This window comes from Callorhinchus milii, unplaced genomic scaffold (assembly GCF_018977255.1).
Source record: "Callorhinchus milii isolate IMCB2004 unplaced genomic scaffold, IMCB_Cmil_1.0 Scaffold10, whole genome shotgun sequence".
Taxonomy (NCBI): domain Eukaryota; kingdom Metazoa; phylum Chordata; class Chondrichthyes; order Chimaeriformes; family Callorhinchidae; genus Callorhinchus; species Callorhinchus milii.
Window position 1 is genome coordinate 343,690 of NW_024704751.1, and position 21,627 is coordinate 365,316.

General features: G+C 41.1%; 1 protein-coding gene across 3 annotated transcripts in view; it reads left to right on the forward strand.

Annotated features, from left to right (window-relative positions):
* galnt17 (polypeptide N-acetylgalactosaminyltransferase 17) overlaps positions 1-21,627 on the forward strand; it is a 63,928-nt gene that overhangs the window by 23,481 nt on the left and 18,820 nt on the right. For 2 of the 3 annotated variants that reach the window (XM_042338806.1, XM_007908466.2), the window contains exon 5: positions 1,995-2,192. The exons of the other annotated variant lie outside the window; for it this stretch is intronic. In XM_042338806.1, the coding sequence (XP_042194740.1) occupies positions 1,995-2,192 (198 nt within the window). The remainder of the gene's footprint in view (positions 1-1,994; positions 2,193-21,627) is intronic. 3 annotated transcript variants of the gene reach the window in all.

The following is a 21,627-nucleotide window of genomic DNA, read 5'->3' on the forward strand; positions in this document are numbered from 1 at the left end:
ATGATTGTGGCTAGGAAATGGTTGCCACAGATTGCATTGCATTAATTTGTAGCTGTGTTTATTACCTATTGTGTTTGTAAATTTTCTGTTAGACATTCAGTGTTCTGTAATGCTAATGTAATTTGTGTCAACGATGATAAATTACATTCATTTTCTCTTCCCTGCTAGTGAAATTCCTATTGATAATCCAACTTTAATGGTTCTAAATTGACTTTTTTGATAAGCAGTGTTTAATATTTTCACCTGCTGAAAGGAAAGGTGAAGGAGCCCATTCATTGTGAGCGCACAATGAGGTTTACTGGCAAAAAACAAAATTAGCAAGTCAAATGAATTTCACTCTTGTATTCCTGTTGCTTTACTGCAAAGAATTTATAGCTCTTGTTTGGCTTCCATCACAACTTGAATATAAAGAGCCATGCTTGTCTAGTTGCAAAGTATAATGCAGTGTGGAATCTCCATTTGGATAAATGTTTGAAGAGTAGGAACATTAAATGGTTTGAGAGAAAGAAGTGGGATTTGGCATTTCAGTGAACTCCAGTTTAAGTTTGTTACAGTGAATTTTCTCTTCACATGGAGCTCATCGAGCAGTCCTCACCTACACCTGTATTATTGCAGCCACCGACACTATGAATCTTTCCAGATAAAGAAGGAAAGGGGAAGAGTAGAAGAGGAGAAAAAAAGTAAGACTTAAAAACAAGTCTTGTTGCAGCTTCATCACACAGCATGATGTGTGTATTTATGTGCATGTCAGGCCTTGTCCATTGTAGTTTCTAGGTGCACAATTCTATCCGTTGTACTCATTACAAACAAGCTGGTTCTCCCCAGAACACTGCTGTGATGTGGTGTTAAGTGCTGTGATCCTGCACTTCATAGGAGGGAATCAAGCAAATGTTATAATTAGTCTCCCCATGTCACAGCACCTCATTGCATATTTCTGTCGATTCAGACTTGGATATCAGCTAATTAGCACAAGGTGACTGAGGAGTGTAGCGTTTATACGATGCCTTTAGAGAGAGAGGATATAAGTCTGAGAAAACGGAATTGTAAATCGCAATGAACTGATGTAGTGGCAATCTGGAGCAAGGCACTTTCTGACTGCTAAGGAAATGTCACCATTTGCCAATTTTTTTGTTTAACTGAATAAACCTCTAATTGTTATTAAGCTTTCACAAAGAATTCTTATGCATTTTGCACATGTTTTTTGATTTCCTGCCAACAACAACAACAAGATTACATTTGTGCAGCGCCTTTCATGTCGGGAGGACGTCCCAAGGAGCTGGACAGTGTACAGCATTTTAGAACACCACTGTAACTTAGTGTGATTGTATTAGTAATCCTAAAGTCACAGGTCCTGACAGTGTATGTGTGTTTTAGCTGTCATGCTGGAAGTCCATGGTAGCAAGATCTTGCTCTCCTGAGTATAGTGTAAAGAGGAAATAAGTGTGGGGAATTATAAGTGTAGCACATTTCTTACACACCAGTATAAATGAAATTATGCAGTATCCATTTGAACTATTCATTGTAATCTTTAAAATAAATGAAACCACTTTCTGCAGTTTATGAATAAAATTCCCGATTATGTGTTAAAACTCCATACAGTGTTAAAGAGAGACGGCCATGGACTAGGTGCCAAGGTTGTGCCAGCTCTTCAAAGGTCTGAATCATCTGCTATGTGGCTTATTCGGACCAGTGCAATCTGCTTGAGAATGTGTGAGCAATGCTTTATTCGAGTGCAACATTGGATTATGATCATTACAATATCAAGTATAGTAACTTGATTGGTTTACTTCAAAATGAGACTGCTGGGAGTAATCTGGAGATCTCAGCAATGCCATGAGCAGCCGAATGACTTTGAATTTGGTGGTGAATTTGGATAAGAAAGAAATATAAGCCAGGATAAACAGGAGAAAAGCTCCATGTTTTACCTAATACAGGGTCTTACACTTTTAAATCAAAGATGACCTTGCTTGACTATTTCCAACTTCTCATTTTAGGGTTGAACCTATTATAGCCAGAATTAAAAATGACCGGAAGCGAATTATCCTCCCATCCATCGATAACATCAAGTACAATACATTTGAGGTGCAGCGCTATGAGAACTGTGCCCATGGTTACAGCTGGGAGTTGTGGTGCATGTACATCAGCCCGCCCAAGGAGTGGTGGGACAGAGGAGATCCCACAGCTCCAATCAGGTCAGTGGGCTTTGTGTTTGTAGCTGCGGTTAAATCGCTTAAACCAGCGATTCAGGTACTAGATGAAGAAACATTAAGGAGCGTGGCAAACGTGTAAATATTGTGCAGTTTCTCTTCTAAATTTTTAATTATTTTCAAGAAAACAAATCCTTTTTTGCTTATTTTTAGTAGCTGCTTCTGATAAATGTAATGCTATCTTTCCTGCTTACGTTCAATGATAAGATGATTTCTGTAATGAAAGTCCAAAGACATAACTGTTGCATTTTCCATTTCAGTTGCTGCTGCCATTTTGCATTCTTCCCGTATAAATGCATGGCATGGAGCAAACGCTTCTGGCATGTCGGCATGCTATGAATAAGTGAACCAGAGGTGTCCTCCAGATGGGGCACTGTAAGAATGATTTACCTCCCTGAACAATTTGTCAGAGACTATCAGTGTTATTTCAGGTCTTGATGTAAAAAGCATTTCGCATACAGAGGGGTCATAGAGCTGAAAAAGAGCGCATCTGTTTATCAGCGGAGCCCACTGCTAACAGTCCTTGACTGACAGTTCTAATTAACCCCCTGAAAATTTGAAATCTGTCAAATATGTTTAAGAAAATGGATCTTAGAAAAAATGCTTTTCCAGAATTGCCCTGATTTAATTTTGGTTCTATTTACTGATCTGTTAACCAGATGTTAATAAAAAAAATTCTGGGAGGTTTACACGCAGTGACTGAAGTAGAGCTGATCAAACGTTCTGAAGATCCATTTTGACAGAAATAGAGTTTGTTGCAAAATATCATCCATGCAGACGAGACTATTATTTTACACCAGTTAAATGGAAAGATACGTAAATGTAATGTATTTATTTAACAGTAAATAATGGTATTTGCCTCTTCTTTGCTCAAGTATGGGTTCAGGATATGTTAAGGCAATCTGAATGCACTCGCTATGGACTCAAACTGCTTCAAATGCACGTAAAACCTCAGTCAGTGCACCAGGAGAGGTCACATGAAGAGCCTGAGGAGCAGTGTGGTGTGCAGTGGATTAGTGATTGAATACTGACTGCTGTATTACCTGGGAACAGTCTGTTGGCTCATCCATAAGACTAGCCAATAGCTAGAAACACATCTACAAAAAAAATTAATCTCTTCAACCGTGAAAGGTATTAATTATGCTGTTGAGGTGTGAGAATAATGACCGTGCACAATTTTATACAAGCATTTAATCTTAAAGAGAAGTTGGGCACGAAGGATATCGAACTACGTGAATTGCAAAGCTCTTGTACATTCATTGCTGTGGAGGGTTAGGTCCATGGTATCAATAAGTCACTGCAAACAATTCCAAGGGTAATGTGAAGATTCCCCTCTCCCCTTCACGATTACATTCACAACCAAAGTGCAACTTGATTTTTGTCTCTATAATTACAATAAGCTAAAGGTTTGTATTTTTCACACTAAGAGAGTTGAATCTGAGTTCTTCAAAAGGTATTGTAATAATATGTGTGAAAAGAGCATCTCTCATTTTCTAAACTCAAAAGAACCAGAGGACTGTTAATTTGTTTTATTTATTGGGAGGCAAGCAGGCTGAATCTGGTGTGCCGGTTGTTGTGAGGGCAGCAGTGAAATAAGTACAGTAAAATCCTATCAAATATTTTATAACTGATTCGGAATCTGAGAGCCACTAATCTCACCACATTGCTAATATGATTTGTCAGTAATATGGAGATTTAATCTCCAGATTTTTACTGTTGTTTTCGCATGAAACAAACCTGATTTGAAATGAGATGTTCTTTGTTTCTCATATTAATTGTGCTGTATCGCAGAGGGTTAAAATGTGAGTTTTCACCCATAATTCCTTATGCAATGACTCTCCAATCTGGGACAGCAGAGGCTGGTTGACTTCCCCTCGGGTGTGTGCTGTGCATGTGTGTGTGTGCACGCACATCTCTTGGCTTGTTGCTAAATAGCACCAGCAGAAGCCAAGAATTTACAAGACACTTTTGTTAGAATATGTGGCTTCTTTTAATTGCATAAAAAACCTAATTTCAGAGTTCTGCATATGCACTAAACTGAGTACCTTCAGAAGATTATCCGCAATGTAATGAGAGCAAGTATAAAACAAAGTTGCCCCTCTACCTCTAGAAGCAATGTTGTTTTGTGTCCAACTGAGTGAACATAGAATTCTGTTTGGCTAATTACAATTCAGAACACAAAGGTAGCATTTTGTTTAATCAATGCTGTGTTTTTGTGGTTGCAGCAGGCAAATCACTGCAGAAAACAGTTTTCATCACAACTGTAGCTTTTCTATAGGATGACAACAAATGGGTCGATTGGCCTTTTTCATCTGAACCCCTTTTGCGATCTTGTTTACTAAGAGATCAGATGAGAAGTTGTATTAAGCTGATAACACATAGGTGGGAAAGCATTGCAACCAGCTTCGATGTCCAGTGTAACATAGCTTTACCTGACAGAGATTAGTGAAAGCCATTGCAAAACCAGGAAAAACCGTGGAAACCCTGAGTGCAGAGGGCCTATGAGTATTTATTACCTAGAGCTGGGTTAGAATGTGCAGAGGCTATAACTGGTTTAAGAATAGGTGGGGTTAGCAGTCTGATTCACATCCTGCATTCTAGCTGTGAACTATAGTTATCAGGAAATGGGTGAAACCACTGTAAGGTGGAGCAACATATTCTGATAGATAATGGGTGGCACAGGCACTATGGTCAGTTTAAACTATCTGACTTCCTTTTTTTGCTACCGCCTTATCACATTTCAGTTTGGAGACAAATAATATTACGGCTCAGATTATTCTAAGTATCATTGCCTAAGATGCTGAGCTGGTGCGTGTTGCCGAGAAGCGCAAGAATGTTCAGTTTAGTCTGGTGCCTGTAATAATTGTTGGAATACAATCAGTGAGACATTGGACCCAATTGATAAATTCTGGATTGAGTGATAACCTATTGAGTGCTCCGGGACACTACCCCAAGCGAAAGGCGCTATATAAATGCAAGTTGTTATTGTCATAGGTGGAAGTACTGATGCCTAGCAAACATGATGCATTATTTGAACCTGAAACATATCAACATTTTTTATAATTGACAAGAGCACCAACTTTTCCACTTGTTTCCCATTACTCATATGCGCTGGTACGCTGCCCTGCATGAGGGATGCTATATAAATGCAAGTTGTTGCTGTTGTTGTTGTGTCTTCTTTCCATTTCGTATGACCATTTCACTCCTTCCCTTGTGAATTGTATGTCTAAATTACAGCGGACACTCACAGCTAAAGTTAAGAGTGTGAAACTGTAGGGGAAACGATCTACAGCTGCTTGCAAACCCACTGTTGCTCTGGCAGTTGCATTGGTTGGATTTGTTCCCCTCTCCCCTGTGAGTTTAGGATATCCAGTGCGAAGTCTTGGATACAACTTGGAATGTTTCATTGTACGGAGTTGCATATTTTTCTAAAAACATTCTTCCAACCACAAAGTCCCAGGACGCAGAGTGGAAAAAGCAAAGCAATAAAACCAGAAGCAGAATCTATTTTTTGCTTTTATACGGCCCTGCCTGAAGAATACCTTAAAAGGCTATATCTTGAGAACGATGGGAGCAAAAGTCACTGCTTCTTGACTTGTTCACATTGTTGTGAGTTTGGTGAAGGATGATCATGTCTCCCTCTGCCTGTGTGATTGGCAGCAATTGAAAACATCTGACAGGATATTCATTGAATTCTAAGTATTGGTAATGTGAGAAGGATAGGTTGGTGGGCAGTATAAGCAGATTTACTTTGCAAGTTCACATGCGATGGGAGTACCCTTCTGTTGGAATAAGTATATACAGCTAAAAGAGTCTCCCTCTTGCACTGAGGTCTTCTTCAAGAAGCTTGTTAATCTCCCTTAAATTCTTATTGGTGTGTTACAGGATAAAGATTTCCTTTCTTTCTGATGGCTGTTCAGGTTTCTAAATGATGTTCCATTTGAAGAATCTCAAACCATTTCCCTGGGGACTTGCCTCTGCTGAAGAATTAAACTGCTTTCAGATTCAGTAATATTGAGGGAGATTAACAAGCTTCTTGAAGAAGACCTGAGTGCATCCGAGAGAAGCTTTTAGCTGTATCTGTCACTTATTCCAACACAAGGGTACTCCCATCCCTGCTCTCAAATTACCGCCCCATCTCCAACCCCCTGTCCTTTCCAAGGTCCTTAAACAAGTCATTGCTTCCCAATTTCACTCCTTCCTCTCCCCGACTTCATATATGAACCCCTCCAATCGGGTTTTCGTGTTGCACACAGCGCAGAAACAGTCTTGGTCAAAATGCCAAATGACATTCTGTCCATCTGTGACCAGGGTTCTCTCTGCATCCTCGTCCTCCTTGGTGCACTTGATACCATTGTGCACTCTATCCTCCTCCACCGCCTCTCCTCTCACCTCAACCTCCACCGCCTCTCCTCTCACCTCAACGTTCTGTCCTTGAATGGTTCTGACCCTAACTCTCACACAGTTTCCATTTATCTCCACAAACGGCTTCTCCTCCAGCCCCACACTGTCTCGTGCTGGATTGCTCAGGGCTCTGTCTGTGGTCCTCTCTCTTCAACATATACATGCTCCCTCTTGGTGACATCATCCGCAGACATGAGGTAAACTTCCACATGCATGCGTATGACACCCAACTCTATCTCTCAGCCTCCAACCTCAATCCCAAGACCACTGCTGTCCTGACAGAATACCAAGAAGACCGACTTTGTGCACTTGAGAAGTCTTGTCGGAATGGGCCTAGTGGACCTTAAATATGACAAAGATTGGAGGAACTATGGAGTTCCTTCAAGAAGGTGATTATAAAGGCAATGGAACAATGTGTAGCCATGCGAAGCAAAGGTACACCTGCATAGATGAACAGGGCTACAAAGAAACTCATAAAGAGTGAAAAAAAGGCATTTAAGGCCATGAAGGAAAATGAATGGCACAGAATTAACAAAAACAACAACTTGCACTTAAATAATTAAGTTGGATTTGATACCAGAAGGCATGTCAGGACTGTAAAAAAGGCATCAGAATGGCAAAGAAAGACCTTGAATTGTATATGGCAAGAGATGTAAAGGATAATAACAAAAAGGTATTCAGTTACATTAACTGTAGCTCAGTGGTTAGAGCACTCGCCTTGCAAGCGAGAGACCTGGGTTTGATTCCCGGGCAAGGTGAAATGTTGGGCAAGTTTCCTTACTCTTGGCATCTTGTTTGATCCTCAACTATCTTTTCTACCCCACATCCATGCCATGACCCGTTCTGCCTTCCTCCACCTCTGCAACATCGCTTGGCTCCGCCACTGTCTCACACCACAGGCCGCCGAGACCCTCACACACGCACTCATAACATCCAGACTTGAATAAGCAAACTCCCTGCTTGTCAGCCTCCCCAACTCCTCCCTCCATAGGTTGCAGATCATCCAGAACTCTGCAGCCCATGTCCTCTCCTGCACCGCGCTCCATGATCCTATCACCCCCATCCTCGCCCGACTCCACTGGCTTCCCATCACACAGAGGATACAGTTCAAGATTCTGGTCCTCACCTTCAAAGATCTCCATGGCCTTGCTCCCCCCAACCTCTGCCAGCTCTGCTCGCTCTCTCCGCTCAGCGGGCTCCAGCCTGTGTCATGTCATCCACCCTACCATTGGCAGGCGGGCCTTCTGCCACTCTGCCCACACCCTCTGGAATTCCATCCCGCAATCCCTTCACATCGCCGCCTCCCTTGCCTCCTTCAGGACCCATCTCAAGACCTTCCTCTTTGACCGTGCTTTTGATCACCCTTCTTTCCCCCTGTCCTCTATGCTCCCCATTCCCGAACCCCAGCTCGGATCCAAAACACTGACTATCCAACATCTTAGGACGGCCTCCCAACGTGAAAGGCGCTATACAAATGTAATTTTATTGTTGTTGTACTCCACATGCCTCTGTTTACCTAGCAGTAAGTAAGAACCTGGTTGTTAGTCGATTGGTGGATCGCATTTCCAGGGGTAATAATTCCTTCAAAAAAAAATAATAATAAATTGGTCACTTCAATCCACGACTGTTTGTGGGACACAACTGTGTGCAATTGGCTGCCGCATTTTGCCCACAAAATATACAGTCAATTCCTTTTACAGTGTATTCTGTGAAGTGCTTTGAGATGTCTTGAAGATATGATAAGGCACTATATCAAATGCAAGGATCATCATTATTAAGAGAAAAAGAAATACAAGCAATTGAATAGGGCCACTGAAGGTGGGTTCAGGAGAATAGATGACAAATAATGCTGCACAGGCTGCAATAATGCTAAATAAGTCCTGAACTATCCTGAAATATGTCCTTGACTACCTATGTACTATATCCTATAATGTTATTTCCTAAAAGAAAACAATCTAATCTGTGTTCGAAGGAATCAACATTTCTGTTTGAAGGAATCAACATTTCTGTTTGAAGGAATCAACATTTTGCACAGCTGTTGGTTCCCAAACAGCCGTGTAAACTTAAGGTAAATGAATCTTAGGGGCTGCATAAATTGCATCTGAGGATCCTTAAGGAACTAAGGAAGGAAGTCACAGAAACGCTGGCACAAATCTTTCAGAAATCATTGAATACTGGAGAGACACCGGGGGACTGGAGAAAGGCAGATGTTATTCCTATTTTTAAGAAAGGTAACAAAAGTGATCCAGGAAACAACAGACCAGTAAGTTTGACATCCATTGTGGGTAAAATTATGGAGAATCTTATTAAGGATAAAATCACGGACAGAAATAATAATAATAATAATCCTTGCATTTGATATAGCGCTTTTCACGTCGGGAGGACGTCCCAAAGCGCTTCATAGAATATACTGTAAAGTGAATTGACTGTATATTTGTGGGCGAACGCGGCAGCCAATTGCGCACAGCAATGTCCCACAAACAGTCGTAGATTGAAAATGACCAATTTATTATTGTTTTTGGATTTGGAGGGATTATTATTAGGCTCTGTGTGGAGTAAGGAAACTTTCCCAAGGTTTCGCCCTGCCTGGAATATGAAATGATACCAATAAGGGTTCATGAAGGGGAGGGCTTGCCAATCTAATTTACTGTTTTTCTTTGATGGTGTGACAAGGAAGTTTGATGAGGCTAAGGCTGTAGATGTTGTATATCTGGATTTCAGTAAGGCCTTTGATACAGTTCCTCTTGAGAGGCTGGTACCTAAAGAAAAGAAAGCAGGAACCAGTGGGAATATGTTACAATGGATAAGCAACTGGTTGACCGGAAAAACCCAGAGGGTTATGGTACAGGGAATGTCATCAGACTGGGAAAATTATAATAGTGGATTTCCACAATGGTGGACCCGCTATGCCTTCCCCCATCTCTGCAATATTGCCCGGCTCTGCCACTGCCTCACCTATTAGACTGCCAAAACCCTCATTCACCAGGCTCAAATACGCCAATTCCCTGCTTGTCGGCCTTCCCAACTCTTCCCTCCACAAGCTCCCTCTTACTAACCCCATCCTAACCTGTCCGCTCCCTCTGCTCAGCATGATCCAGCCTGCTCCACGTCTCCCGCCCAGCCCTCTCCACCATCAGCGGTCGGGCCTTCAGCATTTCCGCCCCCACCTAATGAACTCAATCCAACATTCACTTCACCTCGCTCCCTCCCTTGCCTCCTTCAAGGCACATTTCAAGACCCTCCTCTTGGACCTCGCCTTCGTCTCCCCTCCTAACCCTAACCCTGCCTTCCACCCTCCCTGATCCCAACCCCCCCTGACTGTCCAGCGCCTTGACACATTCTCCCAACGTGAAAGGTTGCTATACAAATGTAATTTTGTGCTGTATATTTAAAACTAATTTAAGGCCTGACAGAAGCGGGAAATGGAGATGTGCCCATAATGTTGGCTAGCCAGAGGCACCTGGCTTATCAATATATTTGTACCAGATTATTGTGACACCTATGTAAGTGTAAGATTGCTTTGGTCAGAATCCTTTTCTAATTTTGGCAAAAGTCTACCAAAGAATTCTATTGAACTTCAATAGAATGTTTCAAACCTTCGACACCAGGGATCAGCCTCACTGCTCCCCTCTGTCTCTAACACCAGGATCAGCCTCACTACTCCTCTCTGTCTCTAACACCAGGATCAGCCTCACTACTCTCCTCTGGAGTCCTGTAGCTCAGTGGTTAGAGCATTTGCCTTGCAAGCGAGACACCTGGATTCAGTTCCAGGCAGAGGGTGAAACCTTGGGCAAGTTTCCTTACTCCACACAGAGCCTAATAATAATCTCTTCAAACAAAACAATAATAAATTGATCATTTTCAATCTACGACTGTTTGTGGGACGCTGCTGTGCGCAGTTGGCTGCCGCATTTCGCCCACAAATATGCAGTCAATTCACTTTACAGTCTGTTCTGTGAAGCACTTTGAGACGTCAAGAAGACGTGAAAGCTGCTATCAAATTTAAGGATTATAATATGGGACTATTTAGCGCTATATCAAATGCAAAAATTATTATTATTATTATTTTACCAGTTCTAATTCAAGCTTTAACCTTAGAAAAAAATTACGGAGTTTTATTTGCAGAAGTACTGAAGTCACAAATTGAACATGCTGTTCTTTCGGAGGGAGATGTAAAGGATCTATTGAGGCCCAGAGCCTAGACTTGTGTGGGCTGAACTGATTAATTAACTACTGTATTTCCTGTTTGTGGGATTTTTGAAAGTGCTTTATCTTATTCAAGTCACCGAGCTGTCTGAAGCCAAATGGTATAAAGTGCTCCATCAGACGGCAACACATACCATAAAAAGGACTGACTGAGAAACAGAGATGGGTGCTCATTTTGATCCATTTGTGTTTATATTGAAGCACTGATTTAGGATTAAATGGTTTTGACACTGAATCATGCAGTATAAACTAGGCATCTACTGCAGCTTTATAGAGCTATATGGCAAGCAAATTAATTTTTCAGTTGCTGACAGTGAACTGCATGGGCTACAAAAATAAATCTGCTGGCTCTTTCAGCTCCACTTTAATTTTACAAATACTGTTGCTACAACTGCAATGAATAATTTATAACAGTTGCAAATCTTAAGGGAGAATACCACTAAAATAATAAGCATTTAGCAAAGAGCTAACAAAAAAGGAGCAAAAAAATCTGTTGTCTAGAAATTAAGTGAAGGAGGTTCTAAATGACCTGTATTAGCTTGCAATTCAACTGTAAGTACCTCCCTTTCCTGGAGAAATAAGCTCTTCCTCTGTTTTGAAGACTGCAGGCCCGAAATTCCTCCTAGTTTTGCCTGCAAGATCATTTTGTCCTAAAATATATGATCACACAGAATTGTGGAACATCCTTAAATTCAGTCATAAATCAGTTTTCTGCAGTCCTTAAAAAGAACCAGTTTCCAAGTTAAGACTGAAATGTCCTTAATTCATAGTGATCTTGTGTTTTAAGACAATGGTATTATGGGTTAGACAAGCTGGAATTTCAGACCTCAGATCCATTTAGTAATTTTATTTCTCCCTCAAACGGACTATTGTTTTTCATTCGTCTCCTGTCACTTTGAGATTGGTTTCTTAGTTAATCGCCAATTAACAATAACTTGCTAATTAAATTCGTACATTCAGTTATTTCACTCCATTTGATGTATTCAGCACTCCAAAATGATATCCTGCATTGAAGGGCACTATATAAATAACTGCAAGCTGCATTACTCCACTTAAATGCTCATAGCTGGTTTAAATATTATATAAATATTAAAGATGTCAATTTATTGGCTACCTGTGGGACCCAGGCATATGTCCCTGTGAAATTGTTAAATAACAACAGAAGTTTCCTGGCCAAATTAGCGTTGTCTAACACAACAACTTACATTTATATCGTACCCTCTACACAGGGTAAGCATCTCAGAGGGCTTAAAACAACAAATAAAACACCAGCAGTAACAGACACAAAATGCTAACTGGATATGATGTGGAAAAAAGGCAAGGGAACAGGATTAGAAAGATAGAAATAAACTGTGAATTCATGAACCATTGGAATATTCTCAAAGGACCTAATGGCTTCCTCTGCTCTGTGTGGTGTACGGCGATTAATGTAGAAACAGTTGAAAATTAGCAGAAGCACATTGCCAAAGACCAGGGTAAAGGATCAAAGGCACCCACTGTATCCTAATCAGCAGTAAGGAAGTGAACTTGCAGCCACTTCTTACTGTCAAACACGCTGAGCAGAGTGAAGTCATTATTACCCTGTTCTCCTGTTTGCAGGTGGATTTATACAGCATATGGATGGAGATGCTTTAATTTTTACTTTAAATAACATTTTGAAACCCCCACCCAAGTGCACATCAGTTTCTAAATGTCCTTTCTCTTTGACCGAGCCTTCAGCTCCCCTCTCGACTCTCTTCCCCCTCCTCGCTCCCTCCCTTCCCTCCCCTCACCCTGACCATTTCCCCCCTCCTCGCTCCCTCCCTTCCCTCCCCTCACCCTGACCATTTCCCCCCTGCTCGGGTCATGACCCAACTGTGCAGCGCCTTGGGACGTCCTCCTGACGTGAAAGGCGCTTTATAAATGGAATCTTGTTGTTGTTGTTGTTGTTGATATTATCCTCAGAAGAATAAATTTCTGCTTCAGCAGTTACTCAGTGATGAAGGGGTTTTAATCTTCCAATATGAGATGCTGTAAGCTCTAATGATAAAACAGAATTAAGTTAATAAGATGATTTTATTTTACTATTATACAGGCACAAGATTTTTCTATATTGCAGTATCAATATTATCAGATACTGAGAACAAACACCATAACTGTTTGATAAGAAGGATTAAAGCCTCTTGTCCTGACTGTTCTCCGGCTTCGCATTTATTTTTAATAATGTAATTATTTATTGATTGATGTATAGTGGCAGGTAAACTCGGAGAGAGAAAATTTAATTTTAATTTGCTTAGCTCAAGTGCCAGAGCTTGCATTGCAATTATAGTTCAGTGACGTCAGAAAATAGGCTTGAGATAGTGCATTTTCATTTCTCTTCTATTGCTCAATTAAATATTTATTGTATAATTAACAATGCATTGGGTTCAGTTCTGTGTTTTGACTTCCCTAATTATGCACATGCAGTGCTGTTACAAATAGACTAGTGGTATGCTATAAAATGAGAGCTAAAAGGAAGCAAATTACAGGTTGTAACCCAATCACCTGGATAATAATATTAATAATAATAAGCCTTGCATTTGATATAGCACCTTATCACAGAATATACTGTAAAGTGAACCCTAGTCTACGCCTTCATCACATCCCGGCTGGACTATTCCAAAGCCCTCCTTGCTGGTCTCCCCAACTCCACTGTACACAAAATACAACTAATTCAGAACTCCGCTGGTTTCTCACCCACACAGAACTCTGTACCACCATCACACCAGTCCTTTCCAGGCTCCACTGGCTCCCAATTACCGGACGGATTGATTTCAAGATCCTCTCACTCGTTTTCAAATCCCTTCAAGCCCTCGCACCTCCCTACCTATTTGGCCTGTTTACCTCCCATTCCTCCAACCGCTGCCTCCGCTCAGCTGATTCCAGCCACCTGTTTCTACCTCGTCCCCTCTGCTCCATCAGCCACTACGCCCTAAAGCTCTGGAACTCTCTCCCTCAATCCCTCCGTCTTGCCCCCTCCCTCACCATCTTTAAATATCACCTAAAGACCGTCCTTTTCGATCACCTCCCCCCTCCCTCCACCTGGCCCGGGTCAGACTCCGCCACTGTCAAACACTCCAGGACGCTACCTGTGTGAAAGGCACTATATAAATGCAAGTTGTTGTTGTAAAGTGAATTGACTATACTGCGTGGGTGAAACGTGTCAGCCTGCAAACAGCAGTGTCCCACAAGCAGTCGTGGGTTGAGTGAACAAACTTTTTTTTAAGGGATTATTACCTCCGGAAAAGCGATCCACCAATTGACTAACAACTGGGTTCCTACTTACTGCTAGGTAAACAGAGGCGTGTGGAGTAAAGACACTTGCCTAACATTTTGCCCTGGGATTCCAACCCAGGTCATCTCGCTCACGAGGTGATTGCTCTAACCGCTGAGCTACAGAACTCTGTAAATCCAGTGATTGGGCTTCTCAGTCCTGCCACCTGCCCCCATTTGCTGTTTTATTGTAACAAAATAAAAAGGTCGATTGGGTGTTTTGTTAGGAATAAATGATACAAACCCCTCAGTAACACAGTTTATGAGTATAAGCATGAAACTGGAGTCTGATATGCAAATTGTGTAAAGTATATGTAGTCCCTGGGGACTATTATGTGAGTTAGGTGAACCAAGTGTAAAAGTTTCATTCTTTGTTAATTAGATGATTAAGGGCATCTCTTTCCACATGTAGTTCACACAAATTATATAATAAAGCCTTTCATGCTAAGATTGGTGAATTAGAGATAGTGATAAGGTATGGCAATTGTGCATGTCCAATCATGTATATTAATGACAAGAACATGCATGTTCAATCAAATAAATATTAATGACAAGCATTTATATAACCACACTTGTCATTTGCCAAATTTGATATTGTATGTGCACACTAAAGAGACGCCAGCCTATGTGAGGGTCACTGTATAATGCACGTTGCTGTTACACATATAAGTACTCACATGAGATTATGCTGATGGATGGTGTTCATTCATGGAGAAACTTCATTATTGTTATACATTTCTTTATAAGATTTCTTCAGTGAGACTTTCAAAGGATAGCAAAGAAAATTGTTCATCCAATAGTCTGATGTGCCTCCTTCTCTGTAAAGTACTGCTACACCTAAAACAACAAAGAAATGTTTTAAAATGTGCTAATTAATCTTTTATTACAAACCATACTTATGTTTATCTAAGGAATATCTGTTTCCATGCAACTGCAGACTGTTATAAGGTGCATTTTAGAAAACATGGCATGCACCTGCTTCAGAAATCCACAGATGCAGAATTGATTGGGATATTTACAAACGTGATAATTAGGATCCATAAGCTCATCATCTCCATCTCAAACAGCTCCATTGGCTCCTCATCCCTCAGCAGATCAATTTCATCTTTTTAAACTCCTGTCCCAAGCACTTCCTTCACTCAGCAATCACTGGCTTGCTTCAAGTCTTTGCCCAAATTCTGTGGACAAGCTCCCAACCAATCTGTCTCCACTCTGGAATAATTCAGAGTTCCTCCACATTCCCTCAACGCCTGTTTTAAGTCCTCTTTTCAACTGTGCTTTGGGAATTTCAGGCCTTAAACTTGTAATTAATGATGCTCACTCAGTGTTGTCCTCTGGAGTGCTTCAGGCCTCTCTGTTTTCTATTAAGTCACATCTGCATTTAGGGTATAGTTGTCTATAAACCAAACCCAACCTACTGGCTCATAAATCTGTGAATCTCTCTGCTTATGTAAATGGCTCCAGATGGATTTGTGGAATCACATCACACATGTGCTCTGCTTGGAGTAGTTTGCTATTGCTGGTGGCAAGGTTGCTGGAATGGGAAGCAACAGCTCCTGCTGAGAACAATCACCAATGGATGCTCTGTAGCTGGAGGCAATGACCTGCTGGCTGAACTGGGCCACTGTGTTAAGTTTAAGCACTGCATTTGTGAGAACTCAAATTGGGTGTGTTGCAAAAACATTTCAGTACACTGGTGTTGTATTGACTGCTGGCACAGGAACTGGGAGAGGAAAATTTTTCATGTTTATTTCCACAACCAGTACCACCCCCGTCCTCTCCACAGGGCCAGGAATAGTTCTGCTTGATCCAGACAAAAGTGAATTGAGAAGTTACAGTCGTGTGAACTACTTAATGTGGTCTCTGGTATCGTTTGTTGGTCACTGGAAGATTTAAGGGGAGGTTAGAAGAAACATTTTTATGTTGAGGGTTGTTGGAGTGCTTTGCCACAAATAACTGTTGAAGCTGAGACTTTAACATTTAAAAAAGAATTGAATAAATATTTAAAGAGGGACGATATAAAATAGAGTAGGGTTTCCACTGGTATTCCAGTAGGTGTGATGAATGGATTCCTTCTGTGCTGTAAATTGTATGATTCATAGCAACTTGTTATTTTTTGGAGATGAAAACAATTAGCACAGGAAAGCCCCACAGGCCAGCTATGACTCGCTGTCACCCACAGATCTAAACATTAGATCACTTTTGGTTACTACTGAGCTTCATTCAGTAAGAGAATATTAGGTGCAGGGGAGGAGGCAGGAAGAAAATAACATTTTTGAAATTGAATGAACTTGCCCTACCATACGTTTCAGCATTGACATTTCACCCTTTTCTAAATATCTAGTAGGTTGACAAAACATTTTTATTTTATGATATTTTCATGCATTTGTGCAGTTTGGTAATTTCTCTGCTTCTTTTGTCAAGATAACGTTCAATGACATTTTATCAGATGAAATTTGATGACAGGCATATTGTGTCCAGTTTGCAGAAGTGCAACTTAAACACTGCCATCTTAGGGCTGGATTTTCAAACTGCTTCATCATGTCACCCTCATTTTTATACAGTGGATGGAATCACCGCTTACGGTATGGTTACATTCATAAAATCGTAAGAGGTTTGTGTGATGAAGGCGTTTTGACTAATTGATAGCATTCTTCCAGAATACCAACCCTAACTTGAAGTATCAAGCTGTTTCTCAAGGAGTTCAATGTTCTGGACTCGATCCATGACTCTCTCTCTGGGTAAAAAATGCTTCCTTGTATTTGACCTGAATTTGTCCTTCATTTTCCTGAATCTATGTCCTCTTGTTCTGCTGCATTGTATCTGAAGTTCTTCTTGCAAGGCGTTTGTCATTGTGCTGCTGGTTGTGTGTAGAACACTGATTTACACTCAGTCCATGCTTGTCAGCATCGGTGTCAAACATCCAGCTGCTGCTGCCCTAATGTTGGATGTTATGAACATCAGCAGCACACTGGCAATTCCACTTATAGATCCTTGAATCTATAAATAGCAAGCTGCTCCCAGTTTGCTGAGTACAAACTGCTCATGTGTACTTCCGCCCTTCACTGACTTAGCATATGCATGTATAAATTACAATTATTTAACAAGATTGTATAGCTAAGGTTACAGGATGAGTTGCAATGACATTTTGCACATTATTTTAATGATTTAATTGCTTTAACACAGCCTGTTCCGAAACCGTTTTGTCAACTATTCATCCGCCTTGGGACGTCCTCCCGACGTGAAAGGGTGCTATACAAATGTAATGTTGTTGTTGTTGTTGCTTTTCAATTCACAATGTAAAATATATACAAATCTTCTGATCAAAGAGCTTGAGATGTGGCAGAGTGTGGCTGACAATGAGATCAGCACTCAGAGTTCTTCCTTTATTTGACAATAATCTAAGACCTAATATATGGGAGCATAATAATTCAAATTGCCCCAAATTTACCTCAACTTGTTTCAAGTTAGATTTCTGACTTCCTTTTTAGCTTTCCCGCTTCCTGCTTTAATCATTGACTGTGTAAGCTCTATGGGCAGCCCTTTCAGATGTATATGCAGCAAGGTTTTCATTTTAAACTAAAGCTGACAGAATTTTGCAGACCTTTGAAGCAGTGCGTTATAAATTAGATGGGTGTCCCTTGGGATCAGGTTTCTAGTGTGTCTAAAACATTAATCTCCGCAGGGATATGTTTGTTGGAAATACACATTGTGTTATTTGCAGAAAAGCCTGGATCTAACGTGCATCTTCGTCACAAACAGAAGACAAATTATCTTTCCTCCTGGGGAGATTATAAAGGAATACTTTATAAAAATTAAAATTTTTATTTATATTTGAAGACAAATATAGATTGGTTTAAGAATTCTACAATGTATAGTAATACATGATGTGGTCAGATATTAATGGTGAATGACTGTAAAGCAATGCTTCTCATTGTGAACCAGGATCCAGTCTGTCTCTCTCTTAAGAAAGCCGTTTCTCAAGGTTTTTCATCGACTACAGGTGTAATAAATGACCCTCGTAATATCTACAAATACTGGCGCTTCTCTTGAATGCTTTTCCAAAAGGCTGCAAATTTCTCCAGGTTATCAACTTTAAAGAAGTGCATATACTGTGTACTTCAGAATAATGGAGCTTATTTACAAAAATGCCATGAGTTTATAGCAGGCTGGCACATTAGAACAAAATAAAAGGGTAAGTGGTTATCTCCTGACATCCAATTCTATGTGGAGAGGAAACTAGACACTTGGTATCTATTAGTCCTCTTGTGTTGCTGTTCTTTGTGATGTTAAACTGTAGGCCAGAGGCTATCTGGGAGCAACCATTTCTGTGTAGAGTGGTCTTTTCAGGGAATGGAGACAATAAGATGTGGCTATCACTTCCTATTCATGCTTTTGCTATCAAGAGAATTCTGCAGAAAATTATTCCAATCTATCCCTGAAAGTTGAAAACACAGAAATCAGAGAAGACTGAGAAGCGTCTGCACATATAGTGAAGAAATAAATGTCTGCTTCAGTCAACAGAATATTCCAACACAGTAGGAGGCTATTTGTCCCATTGTGACTCTGTCAGCTCTCTTTTGGAGCCACTTAATTCACTCCTCTGCTCCCCCGCACACCCCAGCACATCCGTTTCTTTGAAGGGTAAACATTCAGCGAGCAGAGTTTTGGATGAACTTGAGCCTGTGGATGGGAGGAAAGGAGAGCATTTGAAAAGTCAAGTCTGGAGGTGATAGAGATGTGGAGTAATTTGTTTAAGAGTACCAAGTTCCTACCAGTCAGTAGAAACCCGGTTGTTAGTCGATTGGCGGATCTCTTTTCCGGGGGTAATAATTCCTTCAACAAAAATAATAATAATAAATTGGTCACTTCAATCCATGACTGTTGTGGGACGCTGCTGTGCACGTTGGCTGTTGCGTTTTGCTCACAAGATATACAGTCAAATCACTTTACAGTGTATCCTGAGAAGTGCTTTGAGACGTCTCAAAGACGTGATAAGGCGCTGTATCAAATGCAAGGATTATTATTATTAACATTTGTAAACCTGGACATGATACACTGGGTCACATGTGCTACTGCTGCTGCTGTTCTCTTTCATTGTATTATTGCCCTGTAAATGTGTACTCGCTGATGAATTTCCCAGTAAACCATTATAACTTACCACAAGTTGAGAGAGTCAGTGATTGACCATCTGTACTAAATGTACTTTTAGTTTGCATTATGAAAGACACCTGTCAATCCATTGACTGGATCCAGAAGCTGGGTCACTGTCTTATCAGCACAAACACACATGGCCAAAAACACGTTGCATTCCCACTTTTTGTTATGTTTAACTCTCCCTCACATCCCTCGGAAGTCATGGAGTTTAAGTGAGATTTGCTTTGATCTACTGAACTGCACCTTTTTAAAAGTGACCTTTGAAGGATTTTGAGCCAGAGAGTTGGAGGGATTTTGAATTCCCCATTTATTTTGAGTGAGCTAATTATGCATTGCTTCATTAAGTGCCACTTTTTGATACCTGGGTTCCAAGTGGCTTAGCTTTCAATCAACAAGATTTTCACAGTCACTGTAAAATCTAATTTAAAAATAGTCCTCATCCTCACTTTCAAGGCCATCCACGGCCTTGCCCTCTCCTACCTCTCTGACCTGCTAACTCCCTGCCAACCTGCCCGCTCCTCAGGCTCAGGCCTGCTCCATGTCTCCCGCCCGACCCGCCCTACCATCGGTGGCCGGGCTTTCAGTCTCTCTGCCCCCACACTCTGGAACTCCATCCCATAGTCCCTTCGCCTCGCTTCCTCCCTTGCCTACTTAAAGGCCGGTCTCGAAACCCTTCTCTTCGACCATGCCTTCGGTCGCCCTCCCACCTCCCACCAAACTGGCCCTTTTATAAGGGTGGCTTCTGAGTAAGGATTCATTGGTGTGCGAACTGTGCTGTTACAGAGCGGTTGTTAACAGGTGGTGGTTGCTTGAACAGCTTTGACTGTAGTTACATAGAAATACATACAGTATAGTGTACAGCACTGAAAACAGGTCACTCGGCCCACCTAGTCGACATCCCTCTGTCTCAATGGTGGGAGTAGCGAGGCAAAAGGATCCTGCCTATATTGCTAAATCAGATGAACTTAGATCCCAGGATATCGTTCCCTTTGAGGATCTCAGAGATAAGCTCTCTGAATTGCTTCCTCGTGTGAAGGGCACTATATAAGTGCAAGTTGTTGTTCTCAGGCTACAATTTACGCTGGTTAAACTGAATACTGAACACAGTTCTGGTCACTGCAAAATAAGAAGGCTATCCAAGTCCTAAAGGTGTGTAGAATAGAGCAATGGGGATGATCCCCAGTGTTAGAGGAATGAACTATGAGCAACAATTAGACAAGCCACACTTTCCACAAATTTGTGGAGTCCTGTAGCTCAGTGTTTAGAGCACTCGTTTTGCAAGTGAGAGACCTGAGTTCAATTCCAGGCAGAGGGCGAAACCTCGGGCAAGTTTCCTTTCTCCACACAGAGCCTAATGATAATCCCTCCAAAACCAAAAACAATAATAAATTGGTCATTTTCAATCTACGACTGTTTGTGGACATTGCTGTGCGCAATCGGCTGCCGCGTTCGCCCACAAATATACAGTCAATTCACTTTACAGTGTGTTCTGTGAAGCGCTTTGGGATGTCCGACTGACATGAAAAGCGCTATATCAAATGCAAGGATTATTATTATTATTATTATTATAAGCTAGGGCTCTTCAGTCTTGAGAGAAAATGATTCAGTGGGGACCTCATAGAGCAGGGGTGGGCAAAATATGGCCCGACATTGTGTCTAGCAATGGAAAACATTATAGTTTGTTCAGTCCCAGAAAGGATCAGTTTTAAATGCATCCCTTATGTTTCTTACTTTGGTCACAGCATCAATTTTTAATAATTAAAGTCGCTAGTTTTTTTCTCCACAAATTTCGCATTTGAATCTGACCAGGAACATCAGCCAATCACACGGCTTAGTTGTGCGCACGCTCCCTTAAGTGTTGAATCCGGCCGACGTCAGAAATGTACGGATCGGCAAATTTTCAAACACGTGCGGCAACCGCAGCAATACTTTTCACTGAAGAGGACGTTAATTCAAAATGAGTTTATCAAAGAAGCAGAAAGTGGACACTGAAGGCCGAATATTCAACAAAGAATGGACTTCTGAATATTTTTGTACCAGTGTGGGTGGAAAAGCTGTACTTAATTTGCAAAGAAAGTGTGGCAGTGCTCAAAGGACTACAACTTGAATCGCCATTTTGAGAGCAAACATGCTTGCAAATATAAGAATGTTTCTGCCGAAGAAAAAGAAAGCTGATGAGATGGTTGTTCAAATGCGAAAAGAGCAAAGCATTTGCACAAAACAATTTGCGTCCCAGGATGAGATTACAAGAGTGAGTTACATGATTGCACACAAAATCGCCAAGAACAGCAAACCATTCTCTGAAGGAGAATTTATAAAGGAATGTATGGTTGACTCTGCCTCGATTTTTGCCCAGACAAGA